We start from the raw sequence: 17,172 nt of genomic DNA on the forward strand, positions 1-17,172 counted from the left end.
TGTCAAGCTCTCTCTGTAAGGCCTTTCTACCTTTGGCAGTCAACAGCTCCTCCTAATTTAGAGCCATCCACAAACTTACTAAGTATACCTTCAAATCTTGCACCCAAGTCAATTATGAAAACACGAAAGTGATCTGGCCCTAAAATGGAGCCCTGTGGAAGCCCACTAGTGTCTGGCTGCCAGCTCAATGTAACCGCATTTCCTACAAACATTTTGAGCCCAACCCAACAGCCAATTGTTTTGTCTAGCTGTATGCTGGACATCTCGTCCAGAAGGATACTGTGAGAAACAATATTGAAAACTTGACTGGAATCCAAAATATTACATCTATTGGCTTCGATGATTACTTTCTGCTGGACAAGCCATTGTTAGTTTTAATATACATATGGGTATTTTTATAGAAACACAGAATCATAGAATGCTTTGGGTTGGAAGAGATCATCTAATTCCATGCCCCTGCCATAGGCAGGGACACCTTTCACTACACCAGGTTGCTCAGAGCCCCATCAAACCTGGCCTGAAACACTTCCAGGGCTCCAGCCCTTCTCTTAAAGACATTAATTAATCTCTATATTTACAAAATAAATTTGTTTCTCTGTCCTACAAGACAGAAAAATTATTGTTAATTAATTTCTTGTTAATTATCATTTAAAGTAAAAAAAATATAGAACTATACTGATGCTCAGCAACTACATTAGCATATGAAAGATTTTAAAAATTTCTTAATTTTACCTAGTCTATTTTTCATATAAAAGCAAAGCTTTAGAACTTCCATTCCAGAGAAATGGAGCAAAATTTGCCACAGGCTTCAAGGGAAGCACTATTTGACTCTTCTATTTTCACTCTTGTTTTCTGTACAAAAACAGAGGCAACATTTTCATGCTTCTGTCAGAAAATCATATATTTGATGTATATTACAGAGGGATTTATATATATTATCTTTCTGGGAACAATGAGCAGAAAAAATAGCTTTTTTCCTCATTATATTAAAATGTTATCATTGGGCAAAATTTGTACAAGAAAGAAGTCAGCACTTTTTCACAACCAGATGCTTAGCAGAGCTTTAACCTTTAGATGAGAATATTTGTGTTCAAAATTATAACACATTCCTACTCTATAAAAGGTTGGATGTGAAAGCTTCTATGTTGACAGTTCCAAGGATGACATAACAGTCAGCAAAGTCTGCAGAAAGCAGCTACAAGGGAATGCTTATATTTGATAGTATTTAAGACATGTATGTATGGCTCCATAATTTGTCAAATGGATACTACTACATGTTAGTATTGAGACAATGTCCAAATATTTCAACCAGAAATGAAGTACCATGGTAATGGTCACAAAGAGCTTAAAACTATCAATGCCACAGATATGATGTGAAAGAGTCTTCAACCGAACATCCTTTTCTACTCATCCATTCTTTCCTTCTCACTCCTTCCAAGTCAAATTCATTCTCAACGGGCTGCATTATGCTATACCTTTTTAGATAAGAACAAGGACCATTTAAAATATTTTCTGCCTTGATTTAAATTCCCTACTTCTTGTGTGAAATGCCAACAAACAATGGGGTAAAAAATACCGTTCCACATGTAGATCAAGACATATTTTAAAATTCACTGTGTCATTTCATGAAGTCCTGCTCTAAACTGAGAAAAGTTTCTGAAATGTTTTTTCCTGCAGGTTTCAAGATATAAAACTGACAATTTTTTATAGAATCAATTCAAAAAAAATATCTGTTATCTTAAAACTGTATAGAACTAGAGACAGATCCAGGTACGATCTGTGAAAGATATCTGTTTTATGATATCAAATCATTTACAAAACCTGGTACAAATAACAGTAAGTTTAGAATATAACCAAAAACATCTGTATGATAAAGTAATGAAAATAAAACAAAAAAAAAATGAAGTTCACACTGTATTTTAGAAGAACTTTCTTTACATACAAGTTCACTAAAATGGCAATTAATTCCTAATTCCTCATGGAACAAAACCAACAGTTGAACAGTATAGCATATTAACACATTTTCTTTTGTTCAAAGAAAAATAATGTATATAATGGGGAAAAAAGTCTGCACAAGTAGTTTCTTCAGCTGAGAAGAACGCATGGAGATTATATAGGCATGAAATTCAGAAAGTAAGGAAATGAACCTCAACACCTTCTATGGTAGCTCACAACACATGAAGATATTACTACTTTTAAGTTCTGCCATAATGTTTAGACTATTATTACTAATAATGAATGGAGTCTCCATTATTGGAGGTATTCAAAAGCCATCTGGACATGGTCCTGGGGAACTGACTCTAGGTGCCTCTGCTTGAGCAGGACAGTTGGACAAGATGACCTCCAGAGGTCCCTTCCCATTTCAACTGTTCTGTGATTCTGTGAACCTGTATTAAAAAATTATGGCAAGAGCTGATCTGTACTACTGGTACGGCCACTCAGAGCAAGGTTAGTAGGCCTTCTTCTTTGTGCTTTGAATTTGTAATGATTTTTGGAGATAAAACTATCCGTGGACAGAAGAGATCTGTGCAATCACAAGCACATTAACCTTCCTGATTGTTTAGAGTGCTTTATAATTTCTTTTGAATGAAAAACTGTTTAAAGACAAGCAAATATACAGGAAACAGGATACAACGAATCATGGGTTTATCATTGATAGATTATTCCAGTTTACTCCAACAATCTTCTTTCGTTTTTTTTTTTTTTTTTTTTTTTTTTTTTCCAGAAAGAGGAAGCATAAGATTTCTAACCTCTGGGCTTCAGTAAAGTGGTCATCCTCAATGGTGTTTGAGAGATGCTACCTGCAAAGACCTTCTAGGATCAGCCATGGGACTGGATCTAATTCATATTTCTTTATAGTTTACTTCATACTTTACTTTATACTTTACTTATACAACAGTTGTTTTATTTGTCGTGTTACTGAAATTACTGAAATTAGCAGCTAGCACAGGTAACTAACTGACCTTGGTGCTAATGAGGTATGCTTTAAAGAAAGAACTGGAAACCTTGAAGACAAGAATAACTGAAATGAAGTGAAATTTGGCAGTATGAAATATAAGAGAACCCTTAAAACAAACAAACAAACAAACAAACAAGAATCTCTATTTAAACTGGTAAATCACTAACTGAAATGAAAAAGAAAAAGAGGATAAAGTTATGGATGTACTAACAGAATGTAAGAGCTTAAGTAATCATTATGTGATGTTTGTGGAACAGAAAAAGGTATACCAATACACCATATGTTATAGTTATTTTCAGTAGAGGCAGGAAACAAAAGAACAAGGCACATACAAAATTGCCTTTGGGATAATATATAGAAATATATATATAGACTTCAAACTGAAACATGAAAGCAAAATGTGATCAGGGTTAATTCCTTTCTCATGAATAATAGCTGGAAAAGAAGTAGGGTTTGTTTCAGATAACAAAAGCAAACATGTACAAACTGGTATGGAATTGGAACATTTCTTGCAATCCAAGGAGTAAAATTCAGGAATAATTTTCCAAGAAGCAATATGACAGCTCCAAATTAGCTATTTTTAAAACACAGTTTAATCCGTTTATGAAAGTAATTATATTATATTGCTGCATTTGACAGAAGGGCCACAGACAGGAAAACCTTCCTTGTAAGTATTACGAAGGCTACATTGAGATAATGAGAGGGGTGATAAAAGAGTCCAGGATAGAAGGATCTGAAAAAATATACAGCCATTTTTGCATTGTGATTTGCATGTGATGGAGTACCACTCAAATGTATCACAGATCAATCTGTCTTCTTTCAGCTGCACTGGTTAACATCCTTCAGGTTTAATACTTGAATCACTATAAGGACTTATGCTGTAACAGAAATCACCATATTTAACAAAAGATGCTTTCTTCAGTAAAGAGAATACCAATTTTCAGGTCTGCCTCTTAAGGCATGTTGCTAAAAAAGGTGATGCTTTACATGAGCATGGCTACTTCAGAAAAAAAATCTTGCAGTTTACTCTGGCTTTTGATAGTGTAATCCCATCAACTCTTCTCTCCAGCTATTTTCCCATTCAAGAAACAATGGAGATGCAAACTGACTTTTTCCTTAAGATCTGATACTGAAAGCTAATCTAGTTTTTATTTTTTATTACTTTACTATTCTATTTCATATTTTACTATTTTTCTATTATGATTAATAACAACAGGTCATAATCGTTTGACAGAACAACAGAACTGACAACACAGAAGAAAAGAAGAAAGAAATAAGAATGACAAAGACTGCTTCAACAATCCAAATCAATCAGGTTTTGAATTTTTCATGAATACTTTACATTTTGAGCAGCAGTAGGAAATGTACCAATATTCAGTGGTCAGAGCTCTTGTCTTATTGAGCTAACATAGCAAAATTTCCTTACTTCTGACCAGTCCAAAGCGACCCACTGTGGGGGACAGGACTGATTGTTACAGGGCTCTTTTTCAATAGGCCGGTGTGTTAAGCAGTTGGTATTGTCCAGTGTCTCTTCCTCAGAAGGTCCAATCTTTCTGATGCAGAGAACTGTTCGTGAACGCATTCCTCCATCACAGGTCTTACTGCATTCTGACCAATCTCCTATAAACCATCTGGATAGAAAAAGTTAGGAAATTCTATTAACACACGTCAGAAATGGATTAGATAATTGCACAAACCCATAATCCAAATAGTTTAAATTACTAAAACTTAATCATTGTTAACAATACATCTATTCAGAGTGAAATAAAGTAGAAAACTATAGGCCTTTTCATTGAATTTTTTAATTTATGCCTCACTGCAATCATATCTTCCAATAATAATACTACATATTTTTCTAGAGCTGCAATTTCCAACCTAGACTACAGTAGTTAGAAAGGACAGTTGATCCTGACAAAACTTCAGTTACTCAAGCAGATTTGCACTGGACGTGCATGACATTACCCATCTGAAAGTGGTTTGCAATTGGAAATGTTTGGGAACCACTGCTGTAGGTTAAAGAATATGTTATAAGCCTAGATGTTTGCCTTTCTCATATCATTGCAACAAAATGAAATTTCATCTCAGAATCAGTCTGAGAGTTAATTATGAATGCTATAACATGTTGTCAACATGCCAAAAATGCCAAGTATGTCAGTTCCTGGATGTATGCTTGGAGTTGCCTTGTAAGATGTCATTGTCTGAAGCCTCAGACAAAAGTATTTGCTGCTGTATGTTGTGTTACAGAATGTATTCTATTATGAACCTGAATCAACGACACAATTTTTCTTCTGCTAATTTTGAGCCCAGTAAGACAGATTCAAACATATGCCATATTCTGTCATTATCCCAGTGAAGGAGAATTAATTTGTGGTTCTCAAAAAACTTATGCTTTTACCGTGCCAGGGAGAATTAGAAGCTCTTCGGAACTTTGGAGAGGCTGTATTGTTAATTCTTAGTTGATACTATGATTTGCTCAACTGTATTCTCAGCTACCTTTTATGTTTATACTCTATCACAACACAGCACTGTTCACCTTTTAGGAAGAGAACTATGAAACAGCCCGTAAGATCCAGAAATAGTCCTGTATCCTTTCTTAAAATCTGAAATTTTAGGTATCACTTATTGCAATGTGAACAAACAGTCTTTGCTGCTGTTCAGAAGCCTCAAACATAATGTAACTGGCATTCACTATGAGGAGTAACATAGGTCTTTTCACTTTCATAGTTTTTGGTAATCACCAGAAGAAAATCAGAATTGTATTAATTAAGAACAGGAAATATCTGGCTACTCCATTTAAAGAGTAAGCCTTATTGATTGATAGATCTTCCAGCCAAAATGGTCAAACTTCTCAGGGCAACTATCTCAAAAGACAGTATTTGAACAACGTCCTTGCAAAGTTAAGGAATCAAGAACACTTTCTTAGGAGTTTGGCACTTTGTATTCACCCTGTGGGGACCATCAGGGCGAAGACAGATATGGGATCAGCTGTTCTGACATATTATGACGTATTCTGACGTATATGCTTATATACGACTTACTACCCACTTTCTGAACATTGATGAGTTGGTTTTTATCATGTTCAACATGTTCATTGATTTCCCTGCTGTACTGAATGTATAATCTAGAATCATCCTGCTTTGTGGTTTCTTTTTTTGTTTTGTTTTGTTTTTGAACTGACATTTAAAAAACAAACCAATAACAAAAAAATGTATGTTAGAGTAACTATATTATCACTAATTTTGGAAGTGCTAATTTTTTAACTGTTAAATCACACAAAGGAAAGGAAAGGAATTTGTTTGGTAAAAAGGAACTGACAAAACATGACCACTTCCCAAGTTCTGTTTTCAGGTACATGGTGTGAGAGTTCAGTTAGCGCACTTACAGCCACACTAAACAGTGTTATACAAGCAGCATACGTGCAGGATAAGCACATATTTACAGATAGACTGTGGGGACATACAGTTTGTAATAGACATATAGAAGAGACTGCAGTATTTCCTTATTTTATGATATCTACGCTAATCAGCATTAATGATTTTCACACCCAGTTAAACTGTGTGTACAGAATATCACTGAACTTAAGCTAACCAGAGCTTGAGAATGAACGAGCCCTGATACAACAATACAATTGATATAATGTATCTCTCATTTTTTTTTATCTCAGAAGGGAACTGTTGTGCAAATGCTGAAATTATTTTCCAGTGCAAAATATCACAGCTGTCTCTAAACAATTTTTGTTGTATGCTATAGGTTCTTGCCAAATTTTATTTTTGACCAAATGAGCTGCTGTGTTTTTAATTATCTTGTCAATACATAGCAAACAGATACCCTTAAATATAAAACAAAATAGACTTAGCCAAGTACGCACCTAATCCTAAAGGCACACAGTATTACCGTATAATGCTGAGAATCCTGAAGAAGACAAAGTTGTTTGACATAACTATTACCAGCAAATGGTTTGTCTACTAAGCAGTTTCTAGGTTTACCATTTCCAATTTGAACGCTTCAACACAAATTTTAAAGTAATATACCTAAAAATAGGGTAAACATTTAGTATAACGGGAAAGTAAGTCTCCCCTCACCTCAAGATTCTTCTGTCATTAGTGTCAGAATGTTCTCCAGTTCTGTTCTGAGCATTAGGCACCACACCTGACACCTCCATCTTCAGAAACTGCTTTGCCAGTATCTTTTTACTTACAGTGTCTGTGTTGCTTTGTGTAGTTTGAATGCCAGTTTTTCAGTCAGATCAGACCTCTTCTAGGATGAATTATGTTTCTTTCACAACTGATTCCAGAGGAACAAGAAACCATAACCAAAACCCAAAAACAAATAGCGTCTCTGGTAGGACAGATCTCTAATGCTAGATCAGAATTTTAAGCATACTTGGTCAACAGGATTTACTATATATTACGAAGGCTTTTCCATCTACGCAAAACAGATCCATCTTAGTGATAACTGACTTACTCAGGTGGGCAAGGCTCAGTGTTGCAGGCTCTTTGGTTTTCTGGAGGCTTACTGTCAGGGTCACAGTAATTGTTTTGTACAATGGAGTTGTCATCCAGTCTTTTACACACCACCTCTTGTTTCTGCACACCTTAGGATGAAATTAAACACCATTAATTAATCAGTCTTACTCTTCTGCTTGTTGAATAAAAGTATATTTCACCTGTTGATTATTAACCCTGCTATCCCTCTTTGACTGGTTGAATGCTTCAAAGATGTGAATTCCAACTGACTGAATGCTCCTGACCACACAAAATCTTTCATTTTCTTTTAATTTTAGGCCACCCCGTTGAGAGAGGATCTTAAATTGCTGTTGTGTTCGAAAACAAAGGGAATATATTTATAGATTTACTAACAGATTGTTTTTATTTGTATATTGGAAAAAAAAAATAATCCATTTCCATCTAACCTCCCATCTTGGTAAAAGACACTCTGATTTCCAAAGAAAATATCACCAAATAGAATGTGGTCACCCTTCACTGCAGAATTATTGTTTATGTGCTCTGGTTTAAAATAAGACAGCAATACTGGGATACAGTTTTGCATTTTTATGTGTGTCGTCCTACAAACATTTTCTTCATTAAAATAATAGAAGTATTATTCATTCTGAAAGATGAAGTTTGTCTTTGTGAATGCTCATTTTGTCTGGCACTCCCAGCTCCTCTTTCATTATGTTAACCATCAACAGGCTGTTCAGAATTGATTATTATTTACAAAAATAATACAAAAATAATATTATTTACAAAAATAAAAAAAATTTACAAAAAATAATGGCATACCATTGTCAAGACAGCATTGCAAGGTAACACTTTAAGCTGATTTTCTACTTTTTACAAAACAGAATCTAAAGAAAGCCATTAAAGAACCATTGATATATGATAACAATGCAGCTCCAAGCATTGCTGAAAACAGTGGTACACGTGGCCTTCTCTGTTTTTAGAACAAACCGTATGTTTGCTAGCATAATACAACTGTGGATCTGCAATTCATATTCAGTTCTTATTGAACACAAGTGGTCATAGTACTGAAATAACAGGATTATTTGTACAATACAAGTTGAAAAAAGCCCTAAAACTTTCTTTAACACAGAAGCAATTACTTAACTTTTTCCAAAATCTGAAATGCATACAAATAAATAGGGATTAAAACATCCTGGCTTCAAATATGTGCCAACTTACTTTACAGCCTTGTCTCTTTTTAAGACAAGCATTTTATAGGGGATAGATATGTATGGTAATAAGATTAATTACATAAATGTGGTTTTCAGACACTAAACAGCCCACTTACCTTTCAATTTTTTTTTTTTTTTTTTTTTTTTTGGTTATCCATTATGGACAAGAACCAAATCTTTGGTTCCTAACATTAGACCTATATGGAACTTAGGTATTTATTTCCAAGTAAGTCAAGCCTAACCTGGAGATACCCGAAGTTTGGCCCACAAAGCACACTGCTTGGCTACAAACAGAAGTCTCCCAGTCTATGTACAGAAGCATTGTCTCTTTGACGTTATGAGACATACAGGATGTGAGACATACGTCTCTCTGATGTTATGTAGAAAGAACGTGGAGAATAGAAACCTCATTTTTCACAATAGTCTTGAAGATGGCATGCACTCTTTCATGAAGCCACAGATCCAGGAGCAGTAAGTTTGAGCATACAGTACTTCTGTGACAGCGGTTAATTTAGTCAGCTAAATGGCAAGTCTGCAGTTTCTAAACCTTGGGTTATTTCTGTCATTGTCCAATCACAGTCTAATGTAAAATGTAGAAACCATCTTGAGAGCAAGACCTGCCTGTGCTAGATGAATGTCTCATTTGCTAGTCCCTTTCTTGTCTTCTTGACACTGGACCCATGAGTCTTGCATCCCTGGCTATACCATGGCCTGGAATGCTTGTTTAAAAAATCTTCCTTTTCCCTACCTTTTTGGATTTTTTGACTATTCTTTGGCACACAGCTAGAGTACTTTTCTGGAGATGTAGTCCCAGTTGATATCTCCTCATTCTGAAACTGGGAATTGCTACTTAATAGACAACTGTCATTGCATCCTGCAAAATATATGTTATACCACTCACACAAAAATAGAGCCTTGTTAATTCAAATACTCTAAGGAGAACTCAGCAGTCTGGATCCTGCACAAAAAAACGTGTGACCTCAACACAAATGTGTATGCTCCTGACAAAAAGGAGAGGAGTTAGACTCTTCACTAAACATCTCACTTCTTATGGGCTGCCTATTTAGCCGGTGATAACTTTGAGCATCAGCTCTCAAAAGCACATGCCACCTCGCCTCGCCTCAAAATTATTAACCATATTGAGACCAAAGGTGTCTGCCTAATACTGGAGTGTTCTCTCTACTGCAGTCCCTGAATCCAGAGCCTTAGCTTTACTGCTGGGGGAAAGAGATCTCCTTTTTGATTATAGCTATATACAACTTTCCCAAAGTAGGCACTCTCAATCAGGTTACAAATGTTAGACATCTCAGGTTATCCATAAACATCACTATCATTTTAATGAAAGATTTATGAAATTTATTTATGAAAAAGATATTAATATGAGATGTGTGTCTGTCCTGGTTTTAGCTGAGATTTAATTTTCTTCCTAGTAGCTGGCACGGTGCTGTGTTTTGGATTTAGGATAAGAATAATGCTGCTAACACACCGATGTTTTAGTTGTTGTAGAGCACTGCTTACACTCAGACAAGGATGTTTCAGCTCCTTGTGCTGCTCTGCCAGTGAGGAGGCTGGGGGTGCACAAAGAGCTGGGAGGAGACACAGCCAGGACAGCTGGCCCAGGCTGACTAGGCATGACCCCATAACATATGGGGTCATGGTGAACAATGAAGTGAGGGTGTTGGCTGGGGTGAGGGCTGCTTCTCGGGGTCTGGCTGGGCATCAGTCAGCGGGTGGTAAGAAACTGCACTGTGCATCACTTGCTTTGTCTACTCCTTTATCATAATTATTATTTTCCATTCATTTTCTGTTCTTTTAGACTGCCTTTATCTCTGCTGATGAGTTTTACCTTTTTATGCTGATTCTCTGCCCCATCACAATGTGGGACAGGGAGAGGTGAGGTGGGGGGGTGAGCGAAGGGCTGTGTGGTGCTTAGCTGCCTGTCGGTTAAGCCACAACAGTGTCTTACAGGTCAGCCACGTAAACCAATTACCTGGCTTGTCTCATTTTTCCTTCTTTCTACATATATCTGGATGCCACACCATAGACAACTGTAGGTACCACTACACTGTGCATAAAGTTGCCAGACTGTTTTCCAATAGTATCTTACAAGCACAAATCTACATGAACAAGATAAAGAGAAAATACCATTTTTTGCAAGTTTTCAACCTCCGCTACTTTTCAATTTAGGTGCTGTACATATTAGGAAAGTTCTATTTTGCTAGATAGTTAGTCCATTTGGAGTTGTGGAACAACTCAAAAGTGCATGGGGGGCACTCAAGGTCCTCCTGAAGGACATGCCTACCCACAGCTGCCGACTACACAGTGTGTTAACACTAACACACACATACTCTTTTTCAGACACTCATCCATCAGGTATCAAAGATATTTACAATTCACTCAGAGATGTTCCACCATAGCATTCTCAGCAGCTAATACTTTAATTACAAGAAAGAGTTAAATTCAATCAGATCTTATGCTACTAATTAAATAAGCTTGGCACATGGCAACATACAACTAGAAGTAACTCCCTTCTGTATTTCTGGGAACCACTCTAAGTAATTCCTTTCATAAACTGATCAAGCTCCACCTTAAACCCACGCGTATTATCTTCTCTGAAATTCACACCTTTGACTACCACACTCTGATTTCCATTCTAGATGCACTAACAGCCAATTAATAAAAACTGTGCCCAGTACTCCACAGAGATTTTACTAGTGCCTTATTCAGTGATCGTGAATACAACATAATATCTTGATCTTCCCCATATGTCTTCTAGCACTGCATTATCAGGCAGTTTCATCAGAGCTTTCATTCTTATTTCTGCTACCATCAGAACAAGAAAAACTGAAATCTGATGAATCACATGACAAGTCTTTAAGATGCCCATGAGGTTCAATGCCATTTGGCCCAGTAATTTACATTTTAAGAGTGCCTCTTGTCTACTAATTTTTTCTAATTCTTTATTAGGTGTAGGTGACAAGAAAAGCCTTACAAAAGTCTAGATAAATGAATCTACTACATTTCCTTAGTCTACAAAGTAATTTGTCTATTACAATAAATATAACTAGTTAAGCAAGACCTATCATGTCACACTCAACCCCTTTTCTCACAGATTTCTATCTGTGATACAGTCTATCATTGTGCTTAGTTTTCAATAAAATAAAACAAAACTAAACCAGCCATGTAATTTATTGAACATTGGTCACGTAAGCATATCACTCATAAAACAGCATTCACCCCTATTCACGCACACAGTGAAGAATTCTTAATCCATGCCAGGCAGATATGTCAATTCAGCTTTAAAATGTTCTGCATCATCTTGCCACACAATATGTAATTTGTGATACAAGAAACATAGGTATGGATTAAGGAAACTGTCTAATTGGTGTTATTTAAAATAGTATCTCAGAAACACAATTAAGATTCTAAATTCAAAACAACAGGAAGAAATGGAAAAAGCTAGAATACAATTTTTACCCAGACAACAGCTACAACTTACTTAAGCCCTGAGGAACTTGAAAAAATATTTTTAAATTATCAACTCTATGAGTATATGGTCTCTCTCAAAATCTAAAAAGCATAGCTAAACAAGTTCATTGAAACTCTTGGGGGAATAATTACAAGTGGTTAGACAGAAACACTCTGCTTTCAAATCTGCAGATTTATAGTTTATAATAAAAAACATAAAATGTCCTCATAACTGGTCAATGCAATTCTAATAGAAAACAAAACTCCAGTGGTTTAGTGACCATATTCTTCAGAGATTTGAGATGTTTTGCAGATTTCAATTCACAAATAGTCTGCATGACTTTCAGCAGCCAAATTTTAAATTACATGGAGCACATTTTATTCTTAAATTAAAATTGCAGGCATGTAAATGCTATATCTATTTTTAAAAGCAATCCCCCAAAATTGTGGTTTGCAATTGCAACAGTTAATTATAAAGATGCCAGTACCAGCACATAGTGAATCTTGCATCACAAAAGCTAGTGCATGCTGGTTAACCCAGACATACTTTCTGAGCTCACTCATCAGATCACAAGATGTTCATCACAGAGCCAAACTTACATTTTCCTTGATGAGGACAAGTACATTTTATTTGTCCAAAGACATAATTCATCTGAGGGCATGAAAAAACAAAAACAAACAAACAAACAAACAAAAAAACAGTAGGCACTATTCTGTAACAGTGATCACCAGCAAAGGAAACTGGACAGCAATAAGTTTACTTATAATAACACACTGACTGAACACTTAATTAAAAAAATACTAGTATGTGAGATATTTAACTCATCTGGAGTTGAACTCTCATAGAATAAACAAAATCAAAATCAATGCTTAGGGTGCCACTAAACTCCAGATAATAAATGCTGTCATTTGTTGCCAATTTACTGATAGGCTTTTAATAAGTATGGAATAAAATAAAATAAAATATACACTTACCGTAGCTTATTTTTAGTATACCCAAAATAATAAAAAAAAATATAAAGAATGATATTTTTCCCTTCATTTGCTGGATTTTTTTTAAACAACACCACTAGCAATACATTTCCTTGTTAAGAATACTTACAGATTTGGACAAACTCACAGACATGCTACAAGTTATCATATAAAGAAAAACAGGCAGAAGTGTAAATAAACTACAGTTCCATGACCTGTGATATATTTTGTCCTTTTCTGTTGTAGCTCCTTTTTCTTCTCCTTCCAGTCCTCCTTTTATTTGCTGCTTCAGTGTATTCTAGTTTTCCCTTTCCCAGATTTTCTTGTAAATAGTTAAATAAACAGGTCCTTAAAAAAAAATCTTTTGTTGCTGTCTTTAGATTTTTCTGAATTCCAGGGACCTGTTCATCCATCCATTCATCCATCCTTTCTAAATTACCTGTGCTCTCTCCTGTTCCACTCATTTCTGTCCAGAAAAACTTGCACTGTACATTCTGTATTCTCTGACAATGTTTTTATAGTCTTGTGTAAGTCTGCCATCAGCTTACAGAGGCCCTTGCACTATGCTAAACAGATGGCTGAAACAGAAAAAAAACCCTGCAAGCTGTCCTAATAAATGCAACAGCTAGTACTGGGGCTTGGTAGTACTATTTCTCTCACTCAACATGTCCATTATGTAACCTGAAAAGATTGCATCTTAACCTATAAAGGCTTTCCCTTTCAAACAGGGCAACTTAATATATGCTAAATAAAACACTTTATGAGATGAAGCTTTGGTAAAGCTTGAGGGGAAAATTTAATTTCTATCAGCTAAAGAAAGACTTGTACAAGATAAAATAATTTCCTTCTGAAAACTTTTGACTTGGAGTAGAACTGTTATGAGTGCAATTTCAGGGAAAAAGGGAAATTAGTAAGGAGAATTCATGTAGTTCACTTCTACAAAACGTTCCTAAGGATGAAGAACGAGATGAGGCAGTACAAACTTGTATTTAAAAGAGAAGTTTTTCAATACAGAAAATAATCATCCTCGTGTACAAAAAGAAAAGTTGCAATCCTGAATTCCTAAGCCTAAGAACAGACACTAAGAGGCAGATAATAAAAATGAATGAAATTATATTCTCATCCTAAATCTGAGTACCTGAATCCAGAAAAGAGTTGTCTGTTACTGGGTGAGGCTTTAAGGTACGTGGTAAATCTGAAGAACCTGTATTTAGAAAAACTCAAAAAATAGCAAAATAAAACTAGATTTCTGGAGAAATGATTTCTGTGTAGTTTATTGTAGAGAATATGATGCTTACTTGCAGAGCATCTATGGAACATTCTGTTCTTTTCTCTTTTAACATGAATGACACTACTAAATACGGAGTTTACAATCTCATGAAAGAAAGATTGACTTCCTTTTGTCTTTTCCATGCAATCTAAGTATTTAACTACTTTCTTCACAAGCTAATTTATCTTCTAGACTTCTCTATAAAGAATAGAGGAGGAGTGGAGGTAGAGACTCTACTGTGGAAAGAATCAATTGATTTCAGGTGCTCAGATAAGTTTTCAGAATACTTTGTTTTACACGCACCTCATGCAATGAACTTCAGGCATGCTTCATACATACAGACAGATTTCCAGACAGTGATGAACTGCTAATTAGCAAGGATGTAACGTGTGCTGTGAGTGCTCTGTATCACACAAGAACCATACAAGCAAGGCAGGAATGAAACCCAGAGCTTCAGCAGAGCATTTAGCTCTCATAAGCACAAAAACCTCCTCCTTCTTCCTGCAATTCCTTTTACAGCATAGTCTTGCTATTCTGCAAAACTGAAACAGGACTGAGAACAGAGGTCCTGTATTAAAAGTTCAAGTGCCTTAACTATTCAGAAGTGACTCATCAGCACAAGATGAACGTAAGATAGAAGTCCAATGGAATAAACAGCATGCTACCATTTAATTACAGATTGTAGGTTCATACACAGACCGACAGGTATTTAAGCCACTAAATAAGACAATTGCTTCTCTTCCCTTGACTGCTCCAGTAATTCGTCTCCAAGACAGGTCTACAAGCAGCTCTAGGAATCTCTGAATGCAGGGACTGCTCTCGAAAGGCTATAAATAAGAGACATCACAAAGACTAGACACTTCTGCAAGATACAAAACTCCAGAATTATATTGGTGCTGCCAAAATCCTGCTCTTGCCTTTTTGTTAGATACTCTGAATAAAACAACATATACCAAGTAATAACTATGTCTTAAGAGTCCCAGACTTGGCCAAATGCTGTGTAATGAAGATACAGTCAGTCTGATCTAGAAAGAACTATACCTAAGTATAATGGAGTGGAACCACAATAGTCTGGGACACAGCTTCAGGATCAAAGAATGTTCCCTGCTCAGCTGGTCCATGTTTCACTGAGCAGCCGCAGAAAACAATTTAAGATTTCAGTCATCCTTCCTTCCATCATTTCCTGGCTTCTAAAAACTTGCAAATTTGACATTCTTTTAAGACAGCTTTTTTAAGCATAACATATGTCTAGACAAAAAGACAAAACATTAGAATACAGACATTCAGAGATGGATAGCAGCTAAATGTGCTGATAAGAATTTAGATTTGCCTACAACTTTGATATAAAGCCTATGCTTTGACATAAAAGTGTATCTGGCTCTACTTCATCACAAGCTTTCCTGGATCAAGATGGAATATCATATAATTATCAAATCTTTAATGTCTTTCCACTACAGTTCAGCTACACCAACTGTTGTAAGTGTCAGGAAAATGTAGATACCTTTAACCTGTTCACAGTCTGTCCCAAAGTCACTATATATAATTTTCTTTAATTTAATAAAAAAAACTTCCATACTAATATTCCTCACACATACTGTCATTTTTTTAATTTTACTTTTAGTAATAAATTATTTTGAATTCTGAGTATTTTGTTGTCCTTTGATGTAGAGAAAAACTCCTCTTCTAAAGGTAAATTGCAATAATGGACTTCATAATGAATCCTACAGAAATAAACAGTCATCCAGTGGTTTAATTTCTGAGATTTCTCATGCTTTGTATTTATATTAGCTGGCTTTTCCAGTTGTTCTCTGTCTCTTTTGTCTCCCTTTTCTTTTTCCACTACTCAGATCCCTTTTAGAATTGTGTCTTCTTTTGTTTGGTACATGGCAGAAAGTGTTTCATAAATTGGGAACAATAGTAGGTATTCATATGGATAAAGCAGATAGTTTTTTAAATTTGAGTTACGGCTACAATGAAACAGATTCCCTAAGCAGAGAATCTCAATGAAAATAAGTGATCATAATATATCCTTATGCTAAGCTGAGTGAGAGAAATGCCTCTGGTTTAAACACCGTAAGCTACTGAAGAAAATCCTTCCAAAAAAAGTTTCGAATGAATAATAAATGTATAAGGTTATTAGAGATTCACATATATTTCTTTAAAAGATAATTATGTCAAACTTTTTTTTTTTTATCTAAACAAGTGCCTACTTCTTCAGAGCCAATTATTTTTTCCTTTGTATACTTTCGAGTCTCTGAAATGACAATGACCAATGTGATGGAAGATCCATGTTATCTTGTCACTGCCTAAATCACTGGAAGTTTTCCTGTGACTTCAAAAGAATTGTTAATCATAGAATCGTAGAATACCCTGAGTTGGAACAGACCCACAAGGATCAAGTCCAGCTCCACAGAACCACACCATATGTTCAAACCAAAAGAATCATTAACCCATTGTTATCATCAAAATAGGATTCTGCAGTACCTGCAAGGTTCTGATGCTTGGAACTTTCTTTTGCTCTAAGAAAAGCACTTTTGGTCTATGTCCTTCCCTTCTACATCTTTAAAACCTTTCTTTTCCTACCAGACTCACCAATGATAAAATATTAATTAAAAGAGCAACCTATCACCCACTTGATTAAAGGAATACTACAAATGAACAATAAAATATTGAAGAAATTTGGTAATCTCCTCTATTTTGTTTCAAGACTTTCTGTTTAGATGCACAGAACAGAATTTGTACTATCCTTTGTGTCTTACCTATAAGCTAAGCAAACTGCTGTATTTAAACTGCAAACAACTAGTAACAGCCACAGCAGGATCCACCAGA

The 17,172-nt window shown here is 35.4% G+C and overlaps 1 protein-coding gene across 6 annotated transcripts in view; it reads right to left on the reverse strand.

The window, feature by feature from the left end:
* Positions 1–17,172, reverse strand: part of ADAMTS6 (ADAM metallopeptidase with thrombospondin type 1 motif 6) — a 158,495-nt gene that overhangs the window by 13,946 nt on the left and 127,377 nt on the right. For 5 of the 6 annotated variants that reach the window (XM_080574665.1, XM_080574666.1, XM_080574667.1 and 2 more), the window contains 2 exons: positions 7,424–7,553; positions 4,386–4,590 (listed from right to left, as the gene is read on the reverse strand). In XM_080574665.1, coding sequence (XP_080430791.1) covers positions 4,386–4,590; positions 7,424–7,553 — 335 coding nt within the window. Of the gene's footprint in view, positions 1–4,385; positions 4,591–7,423; positions 7,554–17,172 lie in introns of those variants that run through there. The other variant, XM_080574668.1, reaches the window with a different exon arrangement.

Source organism: Anser brachyrhynchus (assembly GCF_964034855.1).
Source record: "Anser brachyrhynchus genome assembly, chromosome: Z".
Classification (NCBI taxonomy): domain Eukaryota; kingdom Metazoa; phylum Chordata; class Aves; order Anseriformes; family Anatidae; genus Anser; species Anser brachyrhynchus.